Raw genomic sequence first — 27,145 nt, 5'->3', positions numbered from 1 at the left:
ATTTATTTATGACGGTTCCTGTACTGTGTTGTTATTACCACAGTCTACTGCGGCGACATATCGAAAACTCTTTCTCGGTAATCGCATTTTCTGCATTCTGTGGAAAATATTTATAATTAATGAAATTGGTTAACGATATGGTTACAAATGTTACATTATGGTTTGGTTGTGTGTGTTGTTGCGAAACGCATACGACGGTTATAATATATGCATGAAACTGTGGTGACGTAGTGGTTTCACCTGTGGTCTCTCGAGCATATAGGCTGGGATGATGAAGACTGGATATACAGGGTGGAAAAAATCAATGGGCCCTGAAGGGCAACTGCGTTAAATCCTTTAGTTAGCTAATTGTACTGAAACATTCCTTTATTTTTAGAATGAAATAAATCTGCATTCACAGATTCGCTTCGCTTGTCTCACCCGGGAATCGAACCAACTAAAAATTAAAAAAATAAACACTCGCTATTTTAGTATACAAATCGATAGGATTATTGTTCAGGATAATAATCCTATTGATCGCATAACAAAATAGCGAGTTTTTATTTTTTAATTTTTTTTTGGTTCGATTCCCGGGTGAGAGAAGCGAAGTTTAGAAGATCTGTGAATGCAGTTTTGTTTCATTCTAAAAATAAAGGAATGTTTCCTTTCAGTACAATGACCTACCTAAAGGATTTAAGGTAGTTGCCCTCCAGGGCGCATTGATTGTGTCCACCGTGTACATGTATGTCGCGTGGCGTGTGCAGGGTTCGGGTCGGTGTACATGAAGCTGTGGACGACGCTGCTGGGCATGTCGCGCGAGCCGCACCCGCAGGTCGCGCAGATGGCCGGTGACATCATCGGCTATATATCCAACCAGGTGACTCGCCGGCGCCGCGCGCACCCGCTCGCTCCTGCCTAAAATACCACGTACCAAAAATACTCAACATTACCTATGTAGCGGTTTTTTATGGCTACACTATAATGATATTGATAATGTCTGATAAATGATGATATTCGGTGATAATTGACTCAGGGCGGCGGATGATAAAGGTAAACGACCGCGCTGGTTGAATGCGTTTATTGCACTGACTGATTCATATTAAAATACATTTCACGTGACCTAAATTAATACACTGCTTATACTTAATTATTGCTTACGTACGGTTGACCGTACATCCTATTTATATTATATTCCCGCTATGGGGGTCACTGAAAAACAGCGTCTGTTAGCCAAGTGACTTTGTACTGCAAGGCGCAGGCATAAGCTGAGTCGCTTTCCCTTTGAATAGTTTCATTGTATTGTTTGTGATGTGATGTACAGTCAGTATCAAAAGTAGCTATACACTTTCGTACTTTGTTTTTTTTTACAGCCACGTACTAAACGCCATGCAAGATTGTGTCAATGCGACAGTAAAAAAAGTGATCCTCTACTTTTGATGCTGACTGTACCTATAACTTGTAAACAAACTATTGAATAAAGTATCACAGTATTAACTAACACAATTCATGTTAGACCATTATGCTTATGTGACTAAGAGCACAACTAAAAAAAACTAGAAAAATATATGTATAGAATAACAAAAGAAAACTATAACCTAGTCAAATAACTCGCCCCTCGCCATTCCCGCCCCACTTACTTACACTTACTTACTTTTATTGAATAAATATCTTTTTAATATATCTTTTCAGAGAGAAACTGGTAAGCTAGAAATATAGTGAATATGTTATATAGTATTTTTAATAATATGGTATTTTGGGAACGTGGTATTTTTAAGCATGAGCGCACGCACCTGCTGACTAGGGTGACACCATACGGCCCGGATAATACCGACCCGATTTTTCGTGTACCATCAGCCAAATATGTGGTCTACCACCCTAAAGTTGATAATCGTTAGCATGTCAAAAATCAATAATGCCAATAGACATGTCTGTCAACTTGAAAGTTCGACTTTAGCGACATATTCGTTTGATAGGATTATGTTTGAAAATTGATAGACCACTTATTTGGCAGGTACACGCCCATAGAAACTCATGTCAATTTGAGTTTGAGGTATTTCCATGTTGGTATTGTCCGGGCCGGTAAATAGTATCTCCCGCTGACGACATTTTCTTAAAAGAAATAATACTTATTTTTCCAATTTGCTTCGAGTGATTTGTCGATTTCTGATTGCATGATGTTCAAACCTGTTCATCGGTGTTTATGAGACCGTCGGTCTGTTTAAAGTAACTTTGCTTTAATGTTTTGGATCTTGTATTTTATACGAGAGCTGATAATTAAGGAGTCACCACGGCACGGCAGTTGTGATACGAAAATTACGGTTCCTAATAAAGATAATGATAGTACTGTCGCGTCATGGATCATTAAACGTAGATGATTGCCCACCTGCCGTGTGAGCGTGTGGAACTGTAATGGCGCAGTCGGTAGGATGACCAGTATTGATGTTGGGATCCATATCGACTTTCATAATTGTCGCAATTCATAGTGTAAAGTTTGATAAGTCTTTTTCTCAAAAATGCCCGTAAAAGTTGACATTATTTTTTACATATCAGAAGGTGAAGTGCATAGTTTATGGTCAGCGAAAAATTAAAAAGATTGCAGGCGCGCTAGCTCGACAATAATGAATTAGCGCGCCTGCAATCAGTCACATTTTTTTTTGAGTTAAAAGGGCCATGGAAATGTTGGCACAAGTCGTATACAGCCAAGTCTAATGGCCGGTATCAGATATTTTGTTGGAACTCCGGACTTTTTCTATTGGGTCTGAAATAGCTTGTGGTGTTCTCGGTGGAAAAATCCACCTGCAGTTTATTTTTAATGAAAAAAGGCGGGAAAGCATAAGAAAGATACTGGAATAAAATTAAATTTTATAATATATTTTGAGAATAAGTTTATTCTATTACAGAATTATTCACCATTTTTGAGAAAAGCTTTATATTAGTCTCGGCTGGAATAGCAATTGCTGGCTTCGTATTAGTTAAACGGACTCGCAAGCTCGTCCGTTTAATACTCATACTCAGCCAGCAATTGCCTACTTCCAGGCCACGACAATAATCTACTATTTCCCTGAATTCATTAAATTATTCAGAAATGTTATAAAACAAACCTGACTTAATCTCTACAAGATAACCATTCAATTTAAAAAATAAATAATAATGTGTCGACGAGAAAAAATTATAAATAACAAAAATTTTGACAAAATAGCATTATGACTTGCGAAAATTATGAGAGTAGATGTGCACCGTTGATGTTGAACGATAACTTGCGTGCCGGCAGCTGGACAACGTGGGGCGCGAGATCGAGGGTCGCGCGCTGGCGCAGGGCGCGTGTGGGGCGGGGGCGGGCGGCTCGGCCTCGCTGCCGCCGTCGCCCAACCTGCGCGCCGCCGCGGCCCGCTCAGCCCGAGGGACCACACGCGCACGCTGCCGCACCCGCCGCACTGTGAGTACCGCCACCGCCGCGCAGACACCTCCAGAGACCAACGTGCTTGACCTTGCTTATTAATGAGGGCTATCGCGTATGAACTCGCCACTAGAGCGCTAGTGTAGCGTGAGGTCTCCGAAATGTCAAATCTTATAGTTTTTGGGTGAGCTATGCGGGTTTTATTATAATTGGAATAATTTTGTGAATATTTTGCAATATCTGAAATTAATTATGGCAAATATGCGTTCCGGGCAATGAATGTCTGTGTTTTGAGACAGTTTTATGTTCGAAACCTTTGTCCTCCCTTTTTTCCGAACAAAACGGGGACTATGCAACACTGTGGCATGCTCGATATTTTTATGGTACGGTTTTGAGGTGTATTAAATATGATTTTAATCTAAACTTTGTTTCACGCCCGTAATAATAGACTTTGACAGCCATACTTAAAAACCTCACGCAACAGTGCGCCATCTAGTGAGACAAAAAACGATAGCCCTCATTAGTACTCAGGCGCAGCGCTGGGCCTGTACTACGAAGTGCGTTCGTATGTTGTCCAGCTCACGCTAATATCATTTAGTACAAGAGTGAGAGGGACGGTGCCATACGAACTTCGATTTTCGAATTTCATAGTAACCCCTCTGATACGGGCGTGTCTTGCAGACAAGCGGCGCGGGCGCAGCGGGCTGCCCAGTACCATCTCCGAGGACTCCATGGCAAGCCGCGAGCGCGACTCCACCTCGTCCACATCTAGTAAGTTTGGACTAAATATTAAAACACGCTGCTGCAAAAATACAGAACTTTATACCTATTTCATTTTACGGATGAACATGTGTTTGATGTCTGTCAAGGACCGGTGGTAGATGGTCAAAGGCAGTTACGGGGCACAGGCAGATTATGATGTAAATTGACATTCAATTTATTAGTGCTAGATTTTGTGAATCGACTTTATGCGCGCACTTTCTCACTCACGAAGTCTGCAAACGAAAATATTCATACCACAGCACAGTTGCCGTGCTACACTCTGGGTAGATAGATGAAATGTTTATATGATAGGTACTGCAAACACACAATCAAGATTGTAGAAATACAATCCACACAGATTAAACTTAAAATAAAACATTTTCTGTTGTTTATGAGTTTGCAAAAGGGCCGTAGCTCAGTTGTCAATATTGTACCCAAGGAGCAAAGCAGTGATGCCAGACTACTGAGAACAAAATATTACTTTCTGCTTAAAATAAATACTCAATAAAAGTAATACAAACAGTGCTAAGCGAAATAGCTGCATTTCTCCCTGTGTATCTAACTAGTGTAAAACTATGCAAGTTAAAAGGGAAAGAAAATAGTATAACTATAATCAAGCAGTTACTAAAGTATCTCAAACAAACACGGAGCCACCCTGCGCCCTGCTCTACATTTTAAAATTGAACTCGAAATCAAGCACCGAGCAACCGCCTTGCTTCTGTAAGCTGCACCATTAGTAGTTATTTCGCTATGTCTAAGCATGTGTATTGCTGCAGGTCAACAATCCAAGAAGCCAATAGTGAACACGCAGTTCGTGGAGTGGGCGTCGGCGCATTCGCGCGCGCTGACGCTGACGCGGCCGGGGGACGGGGGACGCGGGGGAGCAGGACTGCGAGAGCCGAGCGCACCACGCCCGGGTGTGGCGCTACCAGCGGAACCGGAGCCTGCGAGAGGAGGCCAGAGGTCAGTCGCGGCGGGGGGGACGCGGGGGACGCGGGGGAGCAGGACTGCGAGAGCCGCGCGCACCACGCCCGGGTGTGGCGCTACCAGCGGAACCGGAGCCTGCGAGAGGAGGCCAGAGGTCAGTCGCGGCCGGGGGGGGGCGCGGGGGACGCGGGGGAGCAGGACTGCGAGAGCCGAGCGCACCACGCCCGGGTGTGGCGCTACCAGCGGAACCGGAGCCTGCGAGAGGAGGCCAGAGGTCAGTCGCGCCGGGGGGGGACGCGGGGGACGCGGGGGAGCAGGACTGCGAGAGCCGCGCGCACCACGCCCGGGTGTGGCGCTACCAGCGGAACCGGAGCCTGCGAGAGGAGGCCAGAGGTCAGTCGCGGCCGGGGGGGCGCGGGGGACGCGGGGGAGCAGGACTGCGAGAGCCGCGCGCACCACGCCCGGGTGTGGCGCTACCAGCGGAACCGGAGCCTGCGAGAGGAGGCCAGAGGTCAGTCGCGGCCGGGGGGGGCGCGGGGGACGCGGGGAGCAGGACTGCGAGAGCCGCGCGCACCACGCCCGGGTGTGGCGCTACCAGCGGAACCGGAGCCTGCGAGAGGAGGCCAGAGGTCAGTCGCGGCCGGGGGGGACGCGGGGGACGCGGGGGAGCAGGACTGCGAGAGCCGCGCGCACCACGCCCGGGTGTGGCGCTACCAGCGGAACCGGAGCCTGCGAGAGGAGGCCAGAGGTCAGTCGCGGCCGGGGGGGGGCGGGGGACGCGGGGAGCAGGACTGCGAGAGCCGAGCGCACCACGCCCGGGTGTGGCGCTACCAGCGGAACCGGAGCCTGCGAGAGGAGGCCAGAGGTCAGTCGCGGCCGGGGGGACGCGGGGGACGCGGGGGAGCAGGACTGCGAGAGCCGCGCGCACCACGCCCGGGTGTGGCGCTACCAGCGAACCGGAGCCTGCGAGAGGAGGCCAGAGGTCAGTCGCGGCGGGGGGGGGCGGGGGACGCGGGGGAGCAGGACTGCGAGAGCCGCGCGCACCACGCCCGGGTGTGGCGCTACCAGCGGAACCGGAGCCTGCGAGAGGAGGCCAGAGGTCAGTCGCGGCCGGGGGGGGGGCGCGGGGGACGCGGGGAGCAGGACTGCGAGAGCCGCGCGCACCACGCCCGGGTGTGGCGCTACCAGCGGAACCGGAGCCTGCGAGAGGAGGCCAGAGGTCAGTCGCGGCCGGGGGGACGCGGGGGGGGGGGGGCGAGACTGTCCACCCGTAACACCCGGACTTCTTGGGATTTCGAACGCAATACATCCATACAAATCTATGGAATACATATAGGTACGAACAGTAGTTTTCCGTTCGAACTTTTCTCTGGTTCGGAATGTGGCCTGTGTGTATGTACAGAATGGAAATAAACGTATAATGTGTGTGATGTACTTACGGAATTCCGTGTCTAAATTCTGATTCGGTATAACGAGTGTATATGTTGTGGCCCTAAATAAGGCAGTGTCTTCCGCAGCGCTGGTGTCCCTGCGCGGCGCGCGCCTGGAGACGCAGGCGTTCCACTCGCGCTGCGCGCTGCCCCCCGCCGTCGTGCTGTTCCACCCCTACGACCAGCACATCGCGCTCGCCTCCAAGGACAACTTCGGGTGCGTACCCTGCCCCCCCCCCACGGGACCCCCACGCGGTCGAATCAGATCTTAACTGAACCTTTTCTCATCTATGTCTTCGGGCTACTCATTGTAATGACGGTTTGACATTTCCGTCACGCTTGTGATTGGAAGACTGAAACGTCAAACGGATCTCACGATATTAACGCCATGTAGCGATATTTCACCTGTCGATAAACCTTATTACCCCAGTAATTTGAAATGAAAAAATACTTGCTGTCAAGTTCTTGCGGGGCATTCTTCTTGGCAGCGATGGTTTTCCAAACACGCTAGTAGAATAAAAAGAAAAAGACCGAAGTGAAGGATATGGCTGGCATGTTTGTTGAAAAATTAACTGCACTTTGGTGATAGGTATATTATATCGTTGTGTGTTTGCAGCATCTGGGACTGGGGCACGGCGGCCAAGCTGTGCGTGGGGTCGTGGCGCAAGGCGTGGGGCCGCGTCACCGCGCTCGCCTACCTCAACGCGCACGAGCGCGCGCTGCTGGCAGTGGCCTCGCACGCCGGACACCTGGCCGTGTACAGGTACTGTGCGGGGGGTCGCGGCGCAAGGCGTGGGGCGCGTCACCGCGCTCGCCTACCTCAACGCGCACGAGCGCGCGCTGCTGGCAGTGGCCTCGCACGCCGGACACCTGGCCGTGTACAGGTACTGTGCGGGGGGTCGCGGCGCAAGGCGTGGGGCCGCGTCACCGCGCTCGCCTACCTCAACGCGCACGAGCGCGCGCTGCTGGCAGTGGCCTCGCACGCCGGACACCTGGCCGTGTACAGGTACTGTGCGGGGGGTCGCGGCGCAAGGCGTGGGGCCGCGTCACCGCGCTCGCCTACCTCAACGCGCACGAGCGCGCGCTGCTGGCAGTGGCCTCGCACGCCGGACACCTGGCCGTGTACAGGTACTGTGCGGGGGTCGCGGCGCAAGGCGGGGCCGCGTCACCGCGCTCGCCTACCTCAACGCGCACGAGCGCGCGCTGCTGGCAGTGGCCTCGCACGCCGGACACCTGGCCGTGTACAGGTACTGTGCGGGGGGTCGCGGCGCAAGGCGTGGGGCCGCGTCACCGCGCTCGCCTACCTCAACGCGCACGAGCGCGCGCTGCTGGCAGTGGCCTCGCACGCCGGACACCTGGCCGTGTACAGGTACTGTGCGGGGGTCGCGGCGCAAGGCGTGGGGCCGCGTCACCGCGCTCGCCTACCTCAACGCGCACGAGCGCGCGCTGCTGGCAGTGGCCTCGCACGCCGGACACCTGGCCGTGTACAGGTACTGTGCGGGGGGTCGCGGCGCAAGGCGTGGGGCCGCGTCACCGCGCTCGCCTACCTCAACGCGCACGAGCGCGCGCTGCTGGCAGTGGCCTCGCACGCCGGACACCTGGCCGTGTACAGGTACTGTGCGGGGGGTCGCGGCGCAAGGCGTGGGGCCGCGTCACCGCGCTCGCCTACCTCAACGCGCACGAGCGCGCGCTGCTGGCAGTGGCCTCGCACGCCGGACACCTGGCCGTGTACAGGTACTGTGCGGGGGGTCGCGGCGCAAGGCGTGGGGCCGCGTCACCGCGCTCGCCTACCTCAACGCGCACGAGCGCGCGCTGCTGGCAGTGGCCTCGCACGCCGGACACCTGGCCGTGTACAGGTACTGTGCGGGGGGTCGCGGCGCAAGGCGTGGGGCCGCGTCACCGCGCTCGCCTACCTCAACGCGCACGAGCGCGCGCTGCTGGCAGTGGCCTCGCACGCCGGACACCTGGCCGTGTACAGGTACTGTGCGGGGGGTCGCGGCGCAAGGCGTGGGGCCGCGTCACCGCGCTCGCCTACCTCAACGCGCACGAGCGCGCGCTGCTGGCAGTGGCCTCGCACGCCGGACACCTGGCCGTGTACAGGTACTGTGCGGGGGGTCGTGGCGCAAGGCGTGACCTACAAAAGAAAAGAAAAGAAAGAAGATTGATTTAGATTAGATTTTTTGAAGAGAGATACATTATGAAAGGTCATTGTACGAAATTCATTCAAGTCATTGTTCTTCCTGCTCCGCGATCAGACTTTAGTAGCGGGCGCAACCGGGTATTCAACACCATTGATACAGGTAATATTTCACTAATATAAAGGCTTATTGTGTATTACGTTGTGTCGGCAGGCCGTCGGGCAGCAGCATGGAGCCCGCGCTGGTGTCTGCGTGGCGCGCGCTGGACGTGCGCCCCGCGCCGCACTACCGCCCGCCGCCCGCGCAGCCCATATACAGTGAGCTAAATATATGTTCAAATGTCTCTGTTGGCTTCCTCTTCAACACAAGACTTTATGCTAATTTCTGCAGAGATTTGCACCCTCTGATTATACTCATTGGTAGCCAACTTTATTGAACCTAAGATCTACTGTTTGGTGACTAGACGTGCGGTTTCGCTATTACGTGAACAGTGAATAGATCATTATTTGATTTCAAAATTGTACATTACGATTTAACTGGAAAACGTTGAAAAATAAAAACAGATTAGAAATGTTGTGTTGCGGGAGGGAATGTTTTTTACAGGAAAACTGTGAAATTAAGCACAGAATCGGAAAAAATAATTTCTGAGGACAGATAAGTGATCTATCTATTGAAAACAGCTATATCTGTCGCTATAGGTGAGCAGTATATGCTCTATAAAGCAGCGGCCACACCGCTGCTTAAAAAACGGAATCGCAGGGACGTGCCGTAAACGTCAGGACTTTACCGAACAAAACTCGTGACGTTTACGGCACGTCACTGCAATCCCACACCGTTTGCGTATTTTGAGCAGCGGTGTGGAGGGCAAGCGATAAAAACGGTGCGCATACGGTGCGTCACTGCGATTCCGCGCCGTCACCGTTTTTTAAGCAGCGGTGTGGCCGCTCCTTTAAGGTGTGTCATACTGCCACACATTTCATAAAGATGGCGCTCGGCTGTAAAAGGTTTCGCAAATTACAAATATTGGCTGTCTCGAGAACACATGAACAACTTGCGCTACTGTTATCTATAGTTATCGAGTGACTATTATGTACCTGACAACGTGTCTTTAAAGTTGTCTTGTAGTTCTCGCAACATTACAACGCTCTTCTGATGAGCTTAGAAACGAGTGGTTCTGTTGTATGTTTTTCACTAAACATTTCAGCCATTACTAATAATTTCGCAATCCATTGTTTGTGTTGAAATTTGTTAGTGTCCACCATTTTTCTGGCAGATATTAAACACGCATGTGATTCATCATCATTTGCTATTTGCATTGTCATGATTTCATTTTTTAGACAGGGCAAAACAGTTAAAAAATCCTGTGTTTTTTATCAGATACCAGAATGCATTTAATTCATCACGTCTAAACCGCTGAACCGATTTAGATGAAATCCGGTGTACACATAGTTTAATTCCCGGGGAAGGACATAGATAGTTTTTATCCCGAAAAATTGCATATCTACCGCGGGATAGCGATAAATGAATTATACATGGACGGAGTCGCGGGCAACAGGCTAGTATAGTAATAAATTATAGTAAAGCGAAGCCTACCAACGCCCTGTTGCGACTACCTGTCCCCCCCCCTCCCCCATGGTGGCGCTAAGCGCAGTGCGTGCGCAGGTCTGGCGCAGCTGGTGTCGGAGCAGTTCCTGTCGAGCGAGGAGCGCGCCGCCGCGCCGCAGGCCAACCGTGAGTCACCATCATCAGTAGACCCCGTTGTCAAGGGGACAGTTTGATGGCTACCTAACGTTACTGACAATACAAATTATCCAAGTGTCGACGTTGTCTGTTGTAGCTACGCATGGGAACTCCAAAATTTATCTCAAAACTCAATTCAAATAAAGTTTTATCAGCCAAATATGTGGTCTACCACCCTAAAGTTGATAATCGTTTGCATGTCATAAAACAATAATGCCAATAGACGTGTCTGTCAACTTGAAAGTTCGACTTTCGCGACATATTTATTTGATAGGGACTTGTTCAAAAATTGATAGACCACATATTTGGCTGATGGTACCCTCCAAACTGCTCGCTTGATGACGAGGTGTACTCATCAGCGCATCGCTTCGGGCCCGCCTTGGGATGATTGTGCAGTCACGGCTTTTCATACAAACGGTGATGTCGGGTTCCACCATAAAGGAATAATTGAGACCATAATGCCAGGCCGCTAAGAAGTCCTGCCACATTGTACAACTATTTATTTATTTACTTATAAAAAAATAAAGATCCTGATTATTGTTAATGTTAACCATTGAAAAAAAATGCTATACAAAAAAATTCCCACCTGTTACCACTGATATCAAATTGGTGGTAACAGGCGGAATAACCTTTGAAAATCACGGATCCAGTAAAAATTACTGTAAACATTTTTTTCCTTTGCCTTTATAAATTAATTAGTACGGAATCATTGTGCGTGAGTCCAATGAGGGCTATCGCGTATGAATTCGCCACTAGAGGCGCTAGTGTAGCGTGAGGTCTCCGAAATGTCAAATCTCATAGTTTTTGGGTGAGCTACGCAGGTTTATTTATAATTAGAATAATTTTGTGAATATTTTGCAATATCTGACATTAATTATGGCAAATATGCGTTCCGGGGCAATGAATGTCTGTGTTTTGAGACAGTTTTGTCTTTCGGAAACCTTTGTCCTCCCTTTTTTCCGAACAAAACGGGGACTATGCAACACTGGCATGCTCGATATTTTTATGGTACGGTTTTAAGGTGTATTAAATATGATATTAATCTATACTTTGTTTTCATGCCCGTAATAACAGACTTTGAAAGCCATACTTAAAAACCTCACGCAACAGTGCGCCATCTAGTGAGACAAAAAACGATAGCCCTCATTCGAACTTGGCCGGTTTTATTTGCTGGGGTCGCTCAGCGAAGCTGTCTTCTCAGAGAAGCCACGCACACCGCTAAAGCTACGTCTCACAGGGATGAACACTGAGGCGGCCACATGCACGCTCGTCGCTCGTTTGCAGCGATAAATCTGAACCCATTTTGAATGTCATTTTGAATTTCCTGCGACTCAAAAAAGTAGCGTCAAGTCGCCGCGTCGAGCAGCAGCGACAAGATGGCTGCTTGCAGGAATGATCTTGGTCTTGGAAGATGATTTCTTAATCTCATTTAGTAGCAGTCGGGCGTGGCAGTGGTACAAATAAAAGAAATTGGAGTGAATGAAAAAGATAAATAACAGTGTTTTTTCCGAAATTGAAGTTTTTTTTCCAGTGATAACGCTCAACATTTTCAGCTTTTTCTCCTATATGTTACGTGACCAATTTGACGCTGGAAACGAGAGTCGAGCGACTTGCTTGTGGCCGCGCCTTAACACTTGCAACATCTTGTGCCAATGCTTTGCATGCGCTTGTGTGAATACTCTTCATAGCGCTCATCTCATACATGCTTGGCTAGTTCAATACCTAGTTGCGACGTGAGCCTTCGAGCACATTCAGTGCCAAGAAGCCGACAGTCTGATGGGCTACTACGAAACTCGCAAATCGAAGTTCGTATCGCACCGTCCCTTTCACTCGCGTATTAAATGACATAAGCGTCAGCGGGACGGCAACATGTGAAGTTCGAGTTTTGCAGTTTTTTTGGTGCATAAGCCATAGTTGACAACCTTAGAGCGACCGCCGAGAGTAGGTATGAAAAGTGAAGTACATACAGGAGATTGACTTCTGAACTATGTGTGTTTTGTGGTTCGGTTACGAGCGTAGCGTTATATTGTGGTCGCGACTGCTAGGCCGTACATGAACTGACTGACAGTATTCTGAGTGTCTTCTATCACGCCGCATATGTGCGCCTTTATTATAATTCACCTTCAATTAATTCACCTTTATTAAACGATAGAAGTAGATAAGTTGCAAAGTAGTTTCTGGACCGATTAGTGTCAATGTTGAATTGAATTTATTTAACACAATAACAGGCGCAGAGTAAGAACCAAGAAGTCCGTTGTTAACAACGGACTAGAGATTAAATGCGTAATATTAGAATGTATTCAGAGTCTAGTTTTATAGAAACAAATAGTAACCAGATGTTGGTTTTGTGGTGTGAAGCCAGATTTCAATCGATTTCAGGTTTAGCATAAACTACCAGGTCGATATTGGGCATTTCTATCTATCGTATATCCTGAGTTTATCTCTCCGATTTCAACTAAATTTATATATTTATAAGAAAAAAGTCGTCAGTTTTAAACAAATTATAATTATGAAAGTTCATTTATTACTGATTACTCTTAAAGTTTGCAGTTGTAATAAACTCTTAGTGTAAAGGTGGCATGAGTTCTCGCGTATATTATTCGTCGCATGCGTCGTTATTGTATAAAGTGTTGTAGTGGGGAGATGCAAGTGTGGTTGTTGTCAGACGTGCTGGGCGGGGCGGGAGCGGGCGGGGCGGGCGCGGGCGCGGGCGGGTACAGCGCGCCGCCGCCCACGCTGCTGCGCTGGTGCGCGCGCCGCCGCCATCTCGCGCTGGCCGGCCTGGCCGGCTCCGTGCGCGTCTGGGACGCTCACACAGAGCTGCTGCACGCAGACATACCCACAGGTGAGACCCCGACCGGGCCTCGCGGCCATGGGGCGGCCAGCGGCCAGCGGCCAAGGGGGACAACAATATCGGCACACGCACTCTAATATTACGAGTACCAGCTTTTATTTACAGTGCTTTCATTCCAGCATGGTGCGGGTGACAGCTGTCAATATCACAGACTAGAATGTTAAATTGTTGAAACTTAGTCGATAAAAGTAATTTATGTATTTATTTACGTCCAGCACGTTACGTGCACGTTAACGTTACGTGCAGGCTTTTTAATCTAGGTTTAAGTGGTCTTAAGTCCTGTCAGATCCATACAAGAACTGTCAGTTTTAGCCTTAAATCACGATTTAAAAAAGCGTACAAGACGTCCTTAGTCATAGTCATAATTAATGTCATCATTAATCCGATTATTACGCTAATTTTGATGAGAATATAAGTGAAATTCTAGGATGGAATATTATTTGCCACTTAAGAAAGAGTTTACAAGAATTTAATTCATCAGCCACTATGGAACCATTTTACAGTAGACGTCGTAGTGAAATAGCATTAATTAACAAGGAAAATCGTAAGTAATGAGTTTTCCTTTGAAAAGGTTCCATGGTGGCTCATGAATTAAAGTCCTTGGCCGTACATAATTTAGTTGGTTCAACACGCGGTTCAAATGTGTCACCAGAGTGCGAGAGCGCGGCGACGGCGCTGTGGCGGGGCTCGGAGTGGGAGGGCGCGGGTGCCGGCGCGGGCGCGGGGGACGGCGGGCCGTGGTCGCGCGGGTTCGCGGACGGGTCGCTGCGCGCGTGGGACGAGCGCGCGCGCCGGCGCGCAGGCCGCGCTGCACCACCACCGCGCGCCCGTGCTGTGCTGCGCGCCGCGACACGCCAGGCACAAGCTGGTCACCGGCTGGTCAGTAGTGGGGGGGGGGTCGCTGGTGGCGGGGTCGCGGACGGGTCGCTGCGCGCGTGGGACGAGCGCGCGCCCGGCGCGCAGGCCGCGCTGCACCACCACCGCGCGCCGTGCTGTGCTGCGCGCCGCGACACGCCAGGCACAAGCTGGTCACCGGCTGGTCAGTAGTGGGGGGGGGGGTCGCTGGTGGCGGGGGTCGCGGACGGGTCGCTGCGCGCGTGGGACGAGCGCGCGCCCGGCGCGCAGGCCGCGCTGCACCACCACCGCGCCCGTGCTGTGCTGCGCGCCGCGACACGCCAGGCACAAGCTGGTCACCGGCTGGTCAGTAGTGGGGGGGGGGTCGCTGGTGGCGGGGGTCGCGGACGGGTCGCTGCGCGCGTGGGACGAGCGCGCGCCCGGCGCGCAGGCCGCGCTGCACCACCACCGCGCGCCCGTGCTGTGCTGCGCGCCGCGACACGCCAGGCACAAGCTGGTCACCGGCTGGTCAGTAGTGGGGGGGGGTCGCTGGTGGCGGGGGTCGCGGACGGGTCGCTGCGCGCGTGGGACGAGCGCGCGCCCGGCGCGCAGGCCGCGCTGCACCACCACCGCGCGCCCGTGCTGTGCTGCGCGCCGCGACACGCCAGGCACAAGCTGGTCACCGGCTGGTCAGTAGTGGGGGGGGGGTCGCTGGTGGCGGGGGTCGCGGACGGGTCGCTTGCGCGCGTGGGACGAGCGCGCGCCCGGCGCGCAGGCCGCGCTGCACCACCACGCGCGCCCGTGCTGTGCTGCGCGCCGCGACACGCCAGGCACAAGCTGGTCACCGGCTGGTCAGTAGGGGGGGGGGTCGCTGGTGGCGGGGGTCGCGGACGGGTCGCTGCGCGCGTGGGACGAGCGCGCGCCCGGCGCGCAGGCCGCGCTGCACCACCACCGCGCGCCCGTGCTGTGCTGCGCGCCGCGACACGCCAGGCACAAGCTGGTCACCGGCTGGTCAGTAGTGGGGGGGGGGGGGGGTCGCTTATCAACGTCTATGTAAAACGTAACCTATGTTATCTCCGAGATCAGTTTCAGCGTGAAAATCTCACACAAAATTTTAAGAAAAGATCTAATTAGTCTGTTACTGTGTCGAGGAAAGGATTATAAACAGTGCCGCCTACGGTGTCAGTGCCGAGCCACAACGCCCTCAGCCATTCCCGAGGACATTATGGCTCGGCACTGCTCAGGCATCAGTGTTGGAAGTGTTTGTTTCCCGCAGCATGAACGGCGAGATCCGCATCTACGACACGCGCGCCATGGACGCGCCGGCGGAGACGCTGCGCGCGCCGGGCCCGCTCGCCGCCGTCGCCGTGCACCCGCTGCTCGATCTCATCGCCTGGTGAGACGCGCCCGCGCCCGCATCATCATCATCATCATCCCAGCCTATATTACGTCCCACTGCTGGGCACAGGCCTCCTCTCAGAACAAGAGGGCTTGGGCATAGTTCTCACGCGGGCCCAGTGCGGATTGGGAACTTCACACGCACCATTGAATTGCTTTGCAGGTTTGTGCAGGTTCCTCACGATGTTTTCCTTCACCGCAAAGGTCGTGGTAAATTTCAAATGTAATTCCGCATATGAATTTCGAAAAACTCAGAGGTGCGAGCCGGGTTTTGAACCCACGACCCTCTGCTTGAGAGGCGGATAGTCAAACCACTAGGCCACCACGGCTTTTTACGCCCGCATAGCCTGTATTATTATGTCTATACCTAATGGCGGCTGATCGGAATATTACTTTATTTGAGAACTACTACCGCTGGCGTTCGTGTCGTCAAAGGCCTAGTGTGTATATGTTTTTATTTTATTTGTTTAGTTTTAAACCCCCGCTTTTTTTTTTTGACTCTTTTTGTTTTTTTTTTTCTGAGGACCTGGGTTCGATTCCCAGTGCTGGTCTCTTTTTCTGGTTTTTCTGTGCATCCATGTCTCAGTTTGTATTTTCGATATGGTTTCACGAGATACCCGTAAAAGTAACAAATTTGGAGTTGAAATAAAAAATACAAAAAGACTCCAAAAAAAAAGCAACCATGATGTTGTGATGTATTTACGGAATTCCGAGTGTATGTGGCGGGAGTGTAAGTAATTCAAGTTGTACTGTGGTTGCAGTGGGTCGGTGAACCAGTCGATCAGTTTGTTCGAGCTGGGCGGCGCGCCGCTCAACACGATCAAGTTCCACGAGGGATTCATGGGTATGGGCGCGCGCATCGGCCCGGTCTGCTGCCTCGCCTTCCATCCGCTCAGGTCGGTTGCACACGCCCGGAGACGCTCTGCGAGTGCGCCCTGTCTGAACTCGCCTTTAGAAACGCCCTTCTTGCATGTACTATTGTGAGGGATTGTCTATACGGGCACGTAACTAGTACATGTCCAGTGGGCATGACGGATGCAATTTACGTCAACATCGTGTCGAACGATAACTTAACATGGATATGACTACGATTGGTTTAAAAAAGAACATGAGTGAAAAATAGTTAATTTTATTGTTTTACTAGCTTTTGCCCGCGGCTTCGCCCGCGTGGAATTCGGTTATCGCGCGCTGATCCCTCGGGAACTGTGCATTTTTTCGTGATAAAAAGTAGCCTATGTCACTCACGGGTCCATAAACTATCTCTATGCCAAAAATCACATCGATCCGCCGTTCCGTTTCGACGTGAAAGACGGACAAACATACACACAAACACAAATTGTTGTAGCAAATAATTGTATTTTTTTCTATATTACATATTTCAGTACATTATTTTATAGTTTACTATCCACTTATGTAGGGAAAAATACCTCTTTACATCTACAGATAATATAAGAGGACTGAGAGGTGGTAGAATTTTTTTTTGACATTCATAAGTGCTTGTTATAGCCTAAATTGAATAAAGATATTTTGACTTTGACTTTGACTTTGAGGTGCGTATTCATAGTGATAATTCACCATTATTAGGAACATTATCACCATCACTCAAATTTCTATAATTTTTTTTACAAAAATATTAATCGAAGTTTAATAAAAGTTTTATCCATCCTATGCTTTCGTCACCATATTGCATCCATAACCGCCCTCTATACATGTCAGACGGGCCTATCTTAAGTTTGTTGCCGATCTATACTTTACCATTGCTGTGTCGTGTTAGCGGATCAGTTGGATGGAACTTAGTTCTATTTCATAAGCAGTACAAACCGGTAAATTAACTTTTTTCTATATACATATTTCAGTACATTATTATATGTTTATCAAATACCCTTTATTAAGCTATAAGAGGACTGAGAGGTGTTTTCACATTTAAAGTTTGATGTTTACAGCGGGTGCGTATTGTAGAAAATTTATGACATGCTCAAAGTGTTCAAAATTCGAAGTTTAATAAAAGCGCTTTCGTCACCATATTATAGGGCATGTAGGTTTGTTGCCGATCTATACTTTACCATTGCTGTGTCGTGTTAGCTGGATGGAACTTAGTTCGGTACTTTAAATTTATAGCGGTAAATTAACTTTTGTTTGTATGTGTGGCAGGTACGCGATGGGCGTAGGGTCGAAAGACTCGACGGTGTCTGTGTACGTGCGCCGGTGACCGCCCGCGCGCCCCCGCCCCCGCCCCCGCCCCTTCCCGCACTGACGCGCAACGTGAGTGCACCCTCACGCCATACAACTACATAACAATGTGCTCCCCGGGCGGGACCTTCAATGTGCAAGCACACACTCGAAATGGTGATCTACATCGAGTCTTAGGTCCCTGTCGAGAGAGTACATGACGTCATCCTTCCCTTACGGATGTCGCCGCTTTATCCACTCCTTGCTATTTATACGCACAATCTTTGTGTGTACATAGATTTTACACGAGTGACGTCGCGGATAAAAGCCAGTTTGAATACAAATAGTACATTGATAACCAAGGGTGGAAAGTGACCCATTTCACCCAATAGTTCGAGGGGAAATGGGTAATTTCACCCGAGTTAGAAACTCTACTTTTCATTTCGACTGAGGAATATAAAATACTATAAAAAAGAGTATAAATATAAATTGAATTTATTTATATCCAACCTCCAACGGTACCTTTTCGACCTGGCCAGCACGGCCGACTATAAAAAAATCGAGTTGGTCACGACCAAGGACCATATATACAAAACTGGAGGTTGAACGCCGAACGAAGAAGTTTATATAGTTATTTTATATTCCATCTCTTTCTTAACCTAACTAAAGAAAGAGATGGAATATATTCGTGACGTAATAAAGATCAAATTTTTTGTTTCAAACGTATGTTCGGCGTTCAACTTCCAGTGTTGTATAATTATAAGCTCCTTGGTCACGACGTGCATCTAGATAGCCATGCCGAAACGTGAAAAAAAATATCTTCGACTAAAAAAATACTTTCCACCCTAGAGTTGAAAACGCAATTTTCCACCCGGCCATGAAAATTAAACTTTCCGAACAGGAGAGATTAAAAAAATGTATTGTTTTCCAGGATGGGCAGTTGCTCGCGACAGAGGCAGCGCTAGTTGAATAGTCCGCGAGGCGCGCCGCCCGCAGCCCGCAGCCCGCAGCGACCGCGCGGACAGCTCCGACGCTCCGCCATATTCCGTGGGCAGCGGTGGGGAGCGCCATCAAACACACGCCTTCTTTTACCGGGTGGGCCTGTAACAGGAGCAAAAAATTAAAACACAGGTTCTGCTATTCAAATGGAACTATACTTTAGTTCTGCAACTTTCAAAAATTAAGTAATTTTATCATTATGTTTATGCCAAATCCAATAGCCTAAATGACATCGCCTGTCACGTAAAAAAATGACGGATTTCGCAATACATTGCTTGTCCAATTAAACTTTAAACTATAATAAAAATCATAATACAAGTTATTTTCAAAAGTTGTAGAACTAAATTAGCTCGAGGTGAAGAGTGGAAGCTGTGGTTTAATTTTGTGCTCCTGTTACGGGGCCCAATATATTTTTACAATAAACTGACCAGCACTTCTCTGTCACGTGATGAAAGTGAACATGTAACTGGTTAGTAAGAGCCTATTTACTCTAGCTTTGAAGCTTGAGGTTGTCTGCCCGGAGAAAGACGGGAGCAGGGTCCATGGCCTAGCGATTCGCATTAGGAATGAGGCGAACCGGTTCTTGGGGCCAATCGAATGCTTAAAACGTGTGGGTGAGACACTCCCGCTTTTTTTTCCTAGCGTTTTATACACCTGCCCACTGAATATGCAGTTTAGGTTTAGTTTGAGAAACTGAGGACAAAGATTGATGAATTTTATCACGTCTGAGTGTTTCTCTTTCTGACTTATTATAGACCATTCGATCAATTTCGTGCGTAATTTTAGGGCACTGTACCTTAGAAAATTGACTAGTACATACTAACAAGCGATAATCCCTTCGCTCTCCATATTTCTGTTGTAAAGTTCACAAGTTCTGTTGAACTAATTTCTATGTGATCTGTCGTAGCGTGCTAAAAATATATTGGATCATATATAAATAGACCTATTGTCAAATTAAGGAAATCGGGAAACTTTGAAGGCAGTGTAGAATATAATAAATAAGAAGACCCAACGTAAATGTATGCATCTAATTAAGTTATTATGTTATTTAATCGAATGTGCTTTGAATAATGAGTGATTATTTTAATATGACTTCATCCATGCTCAAATAGCCTGGTCGCTCGTTTGTTTAGCACAATCATTTCGTCACTACTTTGAAATAATCTCGTATCTAAAATCAATATGTCAACAAAATTGAACCTTGACGTAATGTTCATAAGATCCACTCGGAAAAATTATCTACTTTGAGATTTTTATTTAAAGTAGTGACGATTTTTACACTTCGCGATCTTATTCAAGATATTACTTTAAGGTGTAAAATATTTTTCCAGTTTTAAGTTCTCTTTCTATCGCACTTAATTTACTTTTCGGAAATTGAGTGCAATTGTTAAAAAAGTTACCGAACATACAAGAAATATGAAAGTCTGACACAAATGAACAACTTTTCTTTCCTAGTGAGAAAAATATTCAATAAAGCTATCCCTTTTCTCACTAGGCTTTAAACGACCCTAAATGTGTTCCTTTATCCAAGCCACATTAGATTAAATAATAGCAGGCGCAGAATATATGTAGAAACATAATCCATCCCGTGAAGGTTGCACGGCTTGTGTCGAGCGATACATCAAATTATAATTTTATGCGGAAATTAAAATGGAAAAAATCTGTGAGCTGTCTAAATATAAAAAGTTGCGCGCGTTGTCATTATGCGAACGAATACGCGCCCTGCCGCCAGCCATGTTAGTGTAAACTAACGGTGCTAGGGTCGCGTTTAAACACTAGGTTGTATCTAGCGTCGCTGTCTGCGAGACGACGCCTCGGGCTCCGCTCCTCTTGCTAGCTACCCTCGTTTGGGTGGTTGACACCATTAAATGACAAGGGCACATCTCAAATACGTTTCTATTTATTTATTTCAGGCTATTTCATTTTCGTTGAATGCATTACACGGAATTGTTAGATCATATCATGTTTTAAACTTTCGTGATTTTCACTTATAGTCAAAATACCACAAACGGGACTTATTACGCTAAAACGCAAGAGTAATATTTACCTCGACGTTTCAACCACATTACAGTGGCCGTGGTCACGAGTAGACTGAAGTGAAGGGTGTCAAGTCTGTCTAGCAGCGCGAGTCCTTCGAAGTACACACAAAACTAACAACGTCCGATAGTCTCTCCGAACATTCATCCCGACACTTATTTATAACAGGATTCTACGAAGATGAAAGCCTATATCCATCGTCCCGGTAGAAATTTTAGTGCTTTTTTATTTCAACCACTTTTTGTGATCAAGTGCGGGAAGTTCGAAGGACTCGCGCAGCTAGGCAGACTTGACACCCCACACTTCAGTCTACTCGTGGTAATGTGGTTGAAACGTCGAGGTAAATATTACTCGTGTGTGTTAGCGTGATAAGTCCCGTTTGTGGTATTTTGTTAGATCATGTGATCTTTAAGTCTGTTTTGCTTAATCTTGATTTATCTTAAATAACGGTCCTTCACCTCTAAAAACAAAAACCAAGTGGGACAAAACACCACCGCCTTGCGTGATCCCGGCACCTGCGCAGGCGGCCAGAACTGCCAATGCCCGCAGCGAGCAGCGCGGCGAGGCTCATCTCGACCGACCGAGGGTTTGACTAAATAAATAAAAACGTGCCATTGCTATAAAAGTCATCTAAGAATCACGTTTTGACAGATAATACAAAGCATTTCAGTTGATTGGTGTCAAGTACCCAAGTAAGGAACTGCGCCGGCGCAGCCGCCGCGGACACTTGGTGCTTCGTCATAAAGACATATTATATGCGCTAAATAATGTTCTAGGGCCGAATAGCCTTCCGAACACTATTACATATATTATTTTAATACGAAGTTATAGGATTCGATTAATATAGGGAGAATTATCGCCTTGAAGACGGCTTACCGCCGTACACACAGACGTCGGCTCACTTAACTTGATTCTTACTGGTTTTCCGTGCGGAACCATCGCAAAGTAAACAGTTAAGAGCCTCCTTAAACGCCAGTCACTGTGATTACATTATTTTATAATTATGAGATCATGGAATGAGAATTTGAACCAAAAATGTTAAGGTTGATTAACCCGAAATTAACGTTATACGTCATTTTAACGCCCGTTAATAACCATATTGACTATTTACTTTTTATTTGCAACTCAGCTACTGTGACAAGGATGACATTGCTTTGTTAATGTAAAAATAATTTAAAATACACCAGTATGTAAGGCGATGGCTACATGTGCAATAAATACTGTGCTCTATTATTGATCGTGTAGTCTGGCGTATTGACGGATGTCAGTATTTTATTATCTGGTTTTTCTTAATTCCGTATTGTCAATTTTATGAATTAAATTCACCTTGATTTTAGAGCAGCTCGCTATTTCGCAACAGTCGCATGCGCCATGAACACGAGACGACCTGTAATTAATAAAAATAGTAATGAGTAGTCTAAAATATTGTCCGTATTGTCAGTTCATGGATATGGATATTCGTCATATCTTATAGGTTCAGTAATTATCACGAATATTAGCACGCGTCCCCATATCAACACACGATTGAAGTGTATCGTAAACTGCTTCAACTTTGCCCTTTGCGAGTTGATTTAGAGTCGATAACTTAGCACTCTTATAGGTTTTAAACTTTTATCTACACGGGAATTATTATTACGGGGGGATAAAAGCTTTAAAACCTAAATGGTGCTAAGTTATCGACTCTAAATCGAATCAGGCAATGTTGGGGCCAGAGGGCAAAGTTGTAGCAGTTTACGGTACGAGACACTACAGTACTGACGTGATAAATATTGTACAGTCAAGGAAACTGAATCACGTACCAGGGTGGAACTTTTTCATTATCTATTTCGCTATGATTTCTTTGGCAAATGTTTTTGATGTCATGACATGACATTAGTAGCACAAGTATCTTTAACTGTACGCCTGTCTAACCTTCACGTAAGATGAGGTACACAGATGTTTTTGCACAATTTTTTTATTGCTATTTTCATTAAAATTATCCTCTCCACCCGACGCCACCCGACGATAGGCATTCACAAATATTATTATACGGAAAGCCACCTAATTAAACTAAATGCAATGCAAACGTTATCGTCCTTAGATCAAAGAAGCATAAGTGGCTACGATTTTCATGCAGTTACCTCTGGCCGTTCCTACGTTAGAAAAAGAATCCGGCTCATTGTTACCCGCCTCGTCCCTCCCGGCCATTTGAGTCGCCGGATGAGAATTGATTGTTAACGCCCGGCCTTATCGTTCGCGTGCCTTTCCCGAGTTGGGGACCGCGGACACTCACTCGTAAAGGAGTAGAGCTTACGGAGAGTGCCCGAGTCGCGTCGGGTGCGGACACCTCGCGCACGAACCGTCAATGCAACAGCCAAATACAAATGTACCTTTTCACAAGATATAACGCTTTAAATATGTAACGTTATATGTTTTACATCGGCACTAGGTAGTAAGTAAGGCATGCACAACTATTGGATTGTTTTGAACCCTACGGGCGTAGCGTCTTGCCCAGCTTAGACTTGCTAGAAAAATCGTGCAAGTTGCATTACATTGCGTTCGATTGACCACTACAAACTGGTTGGCCTTACGGCCCCGCAATGTAATGCAACTTGCGTGATTTTTCTTGCAAGTCTAAACTCGGCTTTATGTTCGTAAGAGCGCGCGAGATAATTAAACTAAATGTCTTTCTTGGAATAGCCCCGTGATTTATTACGAAACTCGAAACTCGAAGTTGGTATCGTACCGTCCCGTCGGTTTCTCGAGACTTTGTTGTTTTTGAGTTGCTCTTAAACAATAGGGATGACGACTGGGTTAAAAATATGTCATTCTATTTATTCCTACAGTTAGATTATGTAAAAATATGGGACACGTATCGAATCGACAAAGACATAGATCATCAAACTTCCGGAGTGGGGGCTTGTGACGTCACTATTAGTTAAAAATCGTACCATACAGTGACTTCACTCGAAACTTCTAAGCGCTGTATCCTCGTCATTTTTTGTTTGTCAAACAAAAAAAAATACGTGGACAATATTTTGTTAATTATCTAACTGACGGACTAAACAGTTTTTTTAGTCGTCTAGCCTGCTCTGCCCGACCAGTGGGACAGCGGGGCCCCGCGGCCCGCCGCCCGATAATGTCTCTTCTTCTTCTTTTTCAACCTTTCACCACCCAATGCTGAGTGTAGGTCTCTTCTAATGCACGCCATTCTTCCCGGTTTTGCGCCTTTCGCATCCAGTCCTTTCCGGCCACTCTAGCAAGGTCGTCGGTCCAACGCATCGGTTGCCTGCCTACATTTCTATGCCCTACTCTAGGCCTCCGCTCAAGCACCCGACTACCCCACCTGTTGTCCTGTCTACGGCATATATGGCCCGCCCACTTCCTTTTTCTGCTAGCGATCACACAAGCTAATAACCCGCCCGATAATGTAGTAAATGTGAATGAACGCGTGCCCGGTTGATGGAAATTTCACCAACGTATTGGAATGATTTTCTGAAATATACAGTTAACGCACTTCCACCTTACTTCCACTGGTGCCACCGACGCAAGAGTGCGTTCAAAATGTATGATACAGCGGCACTGAGCGAAGTTCCGAAAACGCATATGTGCGTCGGTGGCAGTGAATGCGTTAATTCAACAGTCTCTTGTGTGGGATGTATGTGATTTTGATCCATAAACTATACAATATCGTGCCGCATACGCATCTTCGTAAAGTGCGGTTTATTGAACCAGATGTTGTGTAATGCCTCGTGCCACCTGCCTCACTTATACCTACATTTACTATTCCACTTTATACTTATACTGATTTGGATTGTGTGACTTATTTAAGTTTTATATTGTAAAGGGAAGTAACTGTTATTGTTTCAAATGAATTATGTGATTAGTGATTTACAGAAAGTTCCTACGACTTATTATTTACTAGATGCCATTTTTATTATAATAAGTTTGCGTTCACTATGTAAGCGACTAACTATATTGTGTTCTTTATTTATATTTTTAACGGTATAGAATGTACCTACTAGTGTAGGGATGCATAATAATGGAAACATTAGAACTAATTATGTGCATGAGTAATCGGAAGAATTTATTTTTAAAATATGTTTTTGTATTGGTTTGTACAGCATTGTACCGGGGCCTCCGCCACATAGGTTAAGTGATGAGCATTTAATGATATCAATAATCAATAATTATTTATAAAATTGTTCAGCTGATTGAACAAACATAGAACACTTACGAAATCAAGTTATGTAATACGTGGCCATACCGCATCGGTTTACTTGTTAGTTTGTAGCATAATGTAGTCGAAAAGAAGCGCCGCGCAGAACAAAGAGATGGTGATTGTATCATAATGCATTTGTAACAATTGATTTGATTAGCGGCTTTTACAAGTTGTGTAATTTGATTGTATGTACATTATACAATTTAAAATTGTTGTTGTTGAAATAAAACATGGTACATAGATAATTGTTTTTATTTACTGCCACTCAGTCACGGAGAGTAAAAGTCCATTGGTTATGTCTTCGGATGCTGTGTGCGCAACACCTCTGGGAATGCCGCCGTGCTCGGCATAGAGATGGGTAAATCCGGATCTGAAGGTTCAAGAGTGATTCTTAAGCGGATCCCATGCGGATCCAAATCCCTCAATGACTCCTTTCAAATCTTATCGACTCCGGAGTTACTAACTCCGGCCAACCTATTGGATCGAGCGACACGCGACCGGCGATTCAGCACTCACTTCACTTTCGTTCAATCACGTCGGATCGGATCGGAGATGTGCCGTCGAGCTTACGCTAATAGCAATTATTACGAGAGGAAAAAGGATAGCATGATACCAATTTCAGAGCCGCTCCCCGGAGCCGGTACGCCAGTAAGTAAGTATATCCGAATGACTACCAGATTCGAGTCATTAGGACAAATCGGTAGGGTACCTCAAACTAATAATCGCTTGAAAGAATTGGAGTCAATAAAGGAGTCTGAGTTGATAAGCGGATTCGGTACCGATACCGGAGCTGGATTTAGTGAATCAGATCCCTTGTCGGAGTCAAGATACCAATGTCTTCGGCATCACTGACGCCGCGGGAAAATTTGGGCAATGCGATGGGAATAGAGTTACTCGCTTTTTGTTTAATAATTTTGGTCATCATCATCTTATCAGCCATAGGACGTCCACTGTTGGACAGAGGCCTCCCCCATAGACCTCCAGCTGCCTCAGTTGGAAGTGGTTTGCATCCACTGTGAACCCGCGACTTTAACCAGGTCATCGGTCCATCTCGTTGGTGGACGTCCTACGCTGCGTTTGCCGATCCGGGGTCTCCACTCGAGAACCTTTCGGCCCCAACGATCATCTGTTCGCCGTTGCTATATGGCCTGCCCATTCCCACTTAAACGAGCTTATTGGCTTAATAGTTTTGATGTGTGACACTTTATTCCTAATGGTGTACCCAAGGTCTCCACCAAAATTCAGCGGCACGCGAAAAATCGACACAGTGATATCCTCTTTACAGACGAAAAGATTTTCGATATTGAAGAGAAGTACAATAAACAGAATGATAGTGTACGCTAGGAGCTCTGAAGAGTATTCTCTGATCTTATTACGGGCCAACTGAGGTTCATTTTTGCGACGGTTTTGGATAAGCATGTCAAAGATCTACCCAACACGCTATTTTCAGGACATAATTTTGTGTTCCAGCAGGATTCTGCGCCAGCACACAAAGCCAAGACCACTCAAGCCTGGTTTGAGCGTCAAAAAATCGACTTTATAAGACACGAAGATTGGCCTTCCTCCAGTCCGGACCTTAATCCTCTGGACTATAAAATTTGGCAGGTCTTAAAGGGGAAGGTCTGTGCTAAGCCCCATAAAAATTTAAAGAGCCTGAAGTCATCTTTAAGAAAAGCAGTCGCTGTAATAGACATGAAAATGGTGCGTGCTGTGATAGACGACTGGCCAGATTAAGGGCCTGTATTAAAAACAATGGAAGTCATTGTGAATAATTTTAAGTAATTTTAATTTTTTATTAAATGTACTTTAAATTGGTATATAATTTATTAAAAACTGATTGGTACTTTTGTTTTTATCATTATTTTCATTTGTGACAGAACTTTGGGACGGACTACGTAGTTATTTGGGCAAATAAGATTTAGGAGAAATATCTACTGGTGAAATATCGATACGTAGGTTAGCCGTTAAATTGTTTGTGATAATAATTAAGGCTGGGAATATACGTCAGATTTTTCGATAAGTACGAAAGTCTTTACTGGCAAAATTTTTTTTCAAACATATTATTATGACTTTACATTTTACCCGAGCGAAGCCGGGTTTTCATCTAGTCATTTAATCACATTGTAAATCTGCTTCAAAAAATATACCTCGTTGAGTTTCATGCCGGATTCTTCTCAACAGAGGTATTTCCGAACCGGTGGTAGATTTTTTTTTGACATTCATAAGTGCTTGTTATAGCCTAAATTGAATAAAGATATTTTGACTTGGACTTTGATCCCT

The 27,145-nt window shown here is 47.0% G+C and overlaps 2 protein-coding genes across 2 annotated transcripts; both read left to right on the top strand.

The window, feature by feature from the left end:
- The first annotated feature begins 37 nt into the window (after positions 1–37).
- Positions 38–4,970, top strand: LOC141428472 (uncharacterized). The gene is made up of 4 exons (XM_074088463.1): positions 38–856; positions 3,251–3,415; positions 4,058–4,147; positions 4,915–4,970. The coding sequence occupies exons 1-4, from the start codon at positions 761–763 to the stop codon at positions 4,936–4,938; spliced, it is 375 nt and encodes a 124-aa protein (XP_073944564.1). The 5' UTR covers positions 38–760; the 3' UTR covers positions 4,939–4,970.
- Positions 4,971–6,444: 1,474 nt separating this feature from the next.
- LOC141428542 (uncharacterized) lies at positions 6,445–25,110 on the top strand. Its single transcript, XM_074088541.1, has 14 exons — positions 6,445–6,457; positions 6,583–6,712; positions 7,112–7,258; positions 7,468–8,595; positions 8,847–8,950; positions 10,296–10,364; positions 13,039–13,218; positions 13,880–14,255; positions 14,353–14,578; positions 14,921–15,072; positions 15,338–15,457; positions 16,221–16,355; positions 17,611–17,721; positions 18,560–25,110. The coding sequence occupies exons 1-13, from the start codon at positions 6,445–6,447 to the stop codon at positions 17,666–17,668; spliced, it is 2,838 nt and encodes a 945-aa protein (XP_073944642.1). The 3' UTR covers positions 17,669–17,721; positions 18,560–25,110.
- Positions 25,111–27,145: the final 2,035 nt, after the last annotated feature.

This window comes from Choristoneura fumiferana, chromosome 6 (assembly GCF_025370935.1).
Source record: "Choristoneura fumiferana chromosome 6, NRCan_CFum_1, whole genome shotgun sequence".
Classification (NCBI taxonomy): domain Eukaryota; kingdom Metazoa; phylum Arthropoda; class Insecta; order Lepidoptera; family Tortricidae; genus Choristoneura; species Choristoneura fumiferana.
This window is presented reverse-complemented; position numbering and strand designations above follow the sequence as displayed.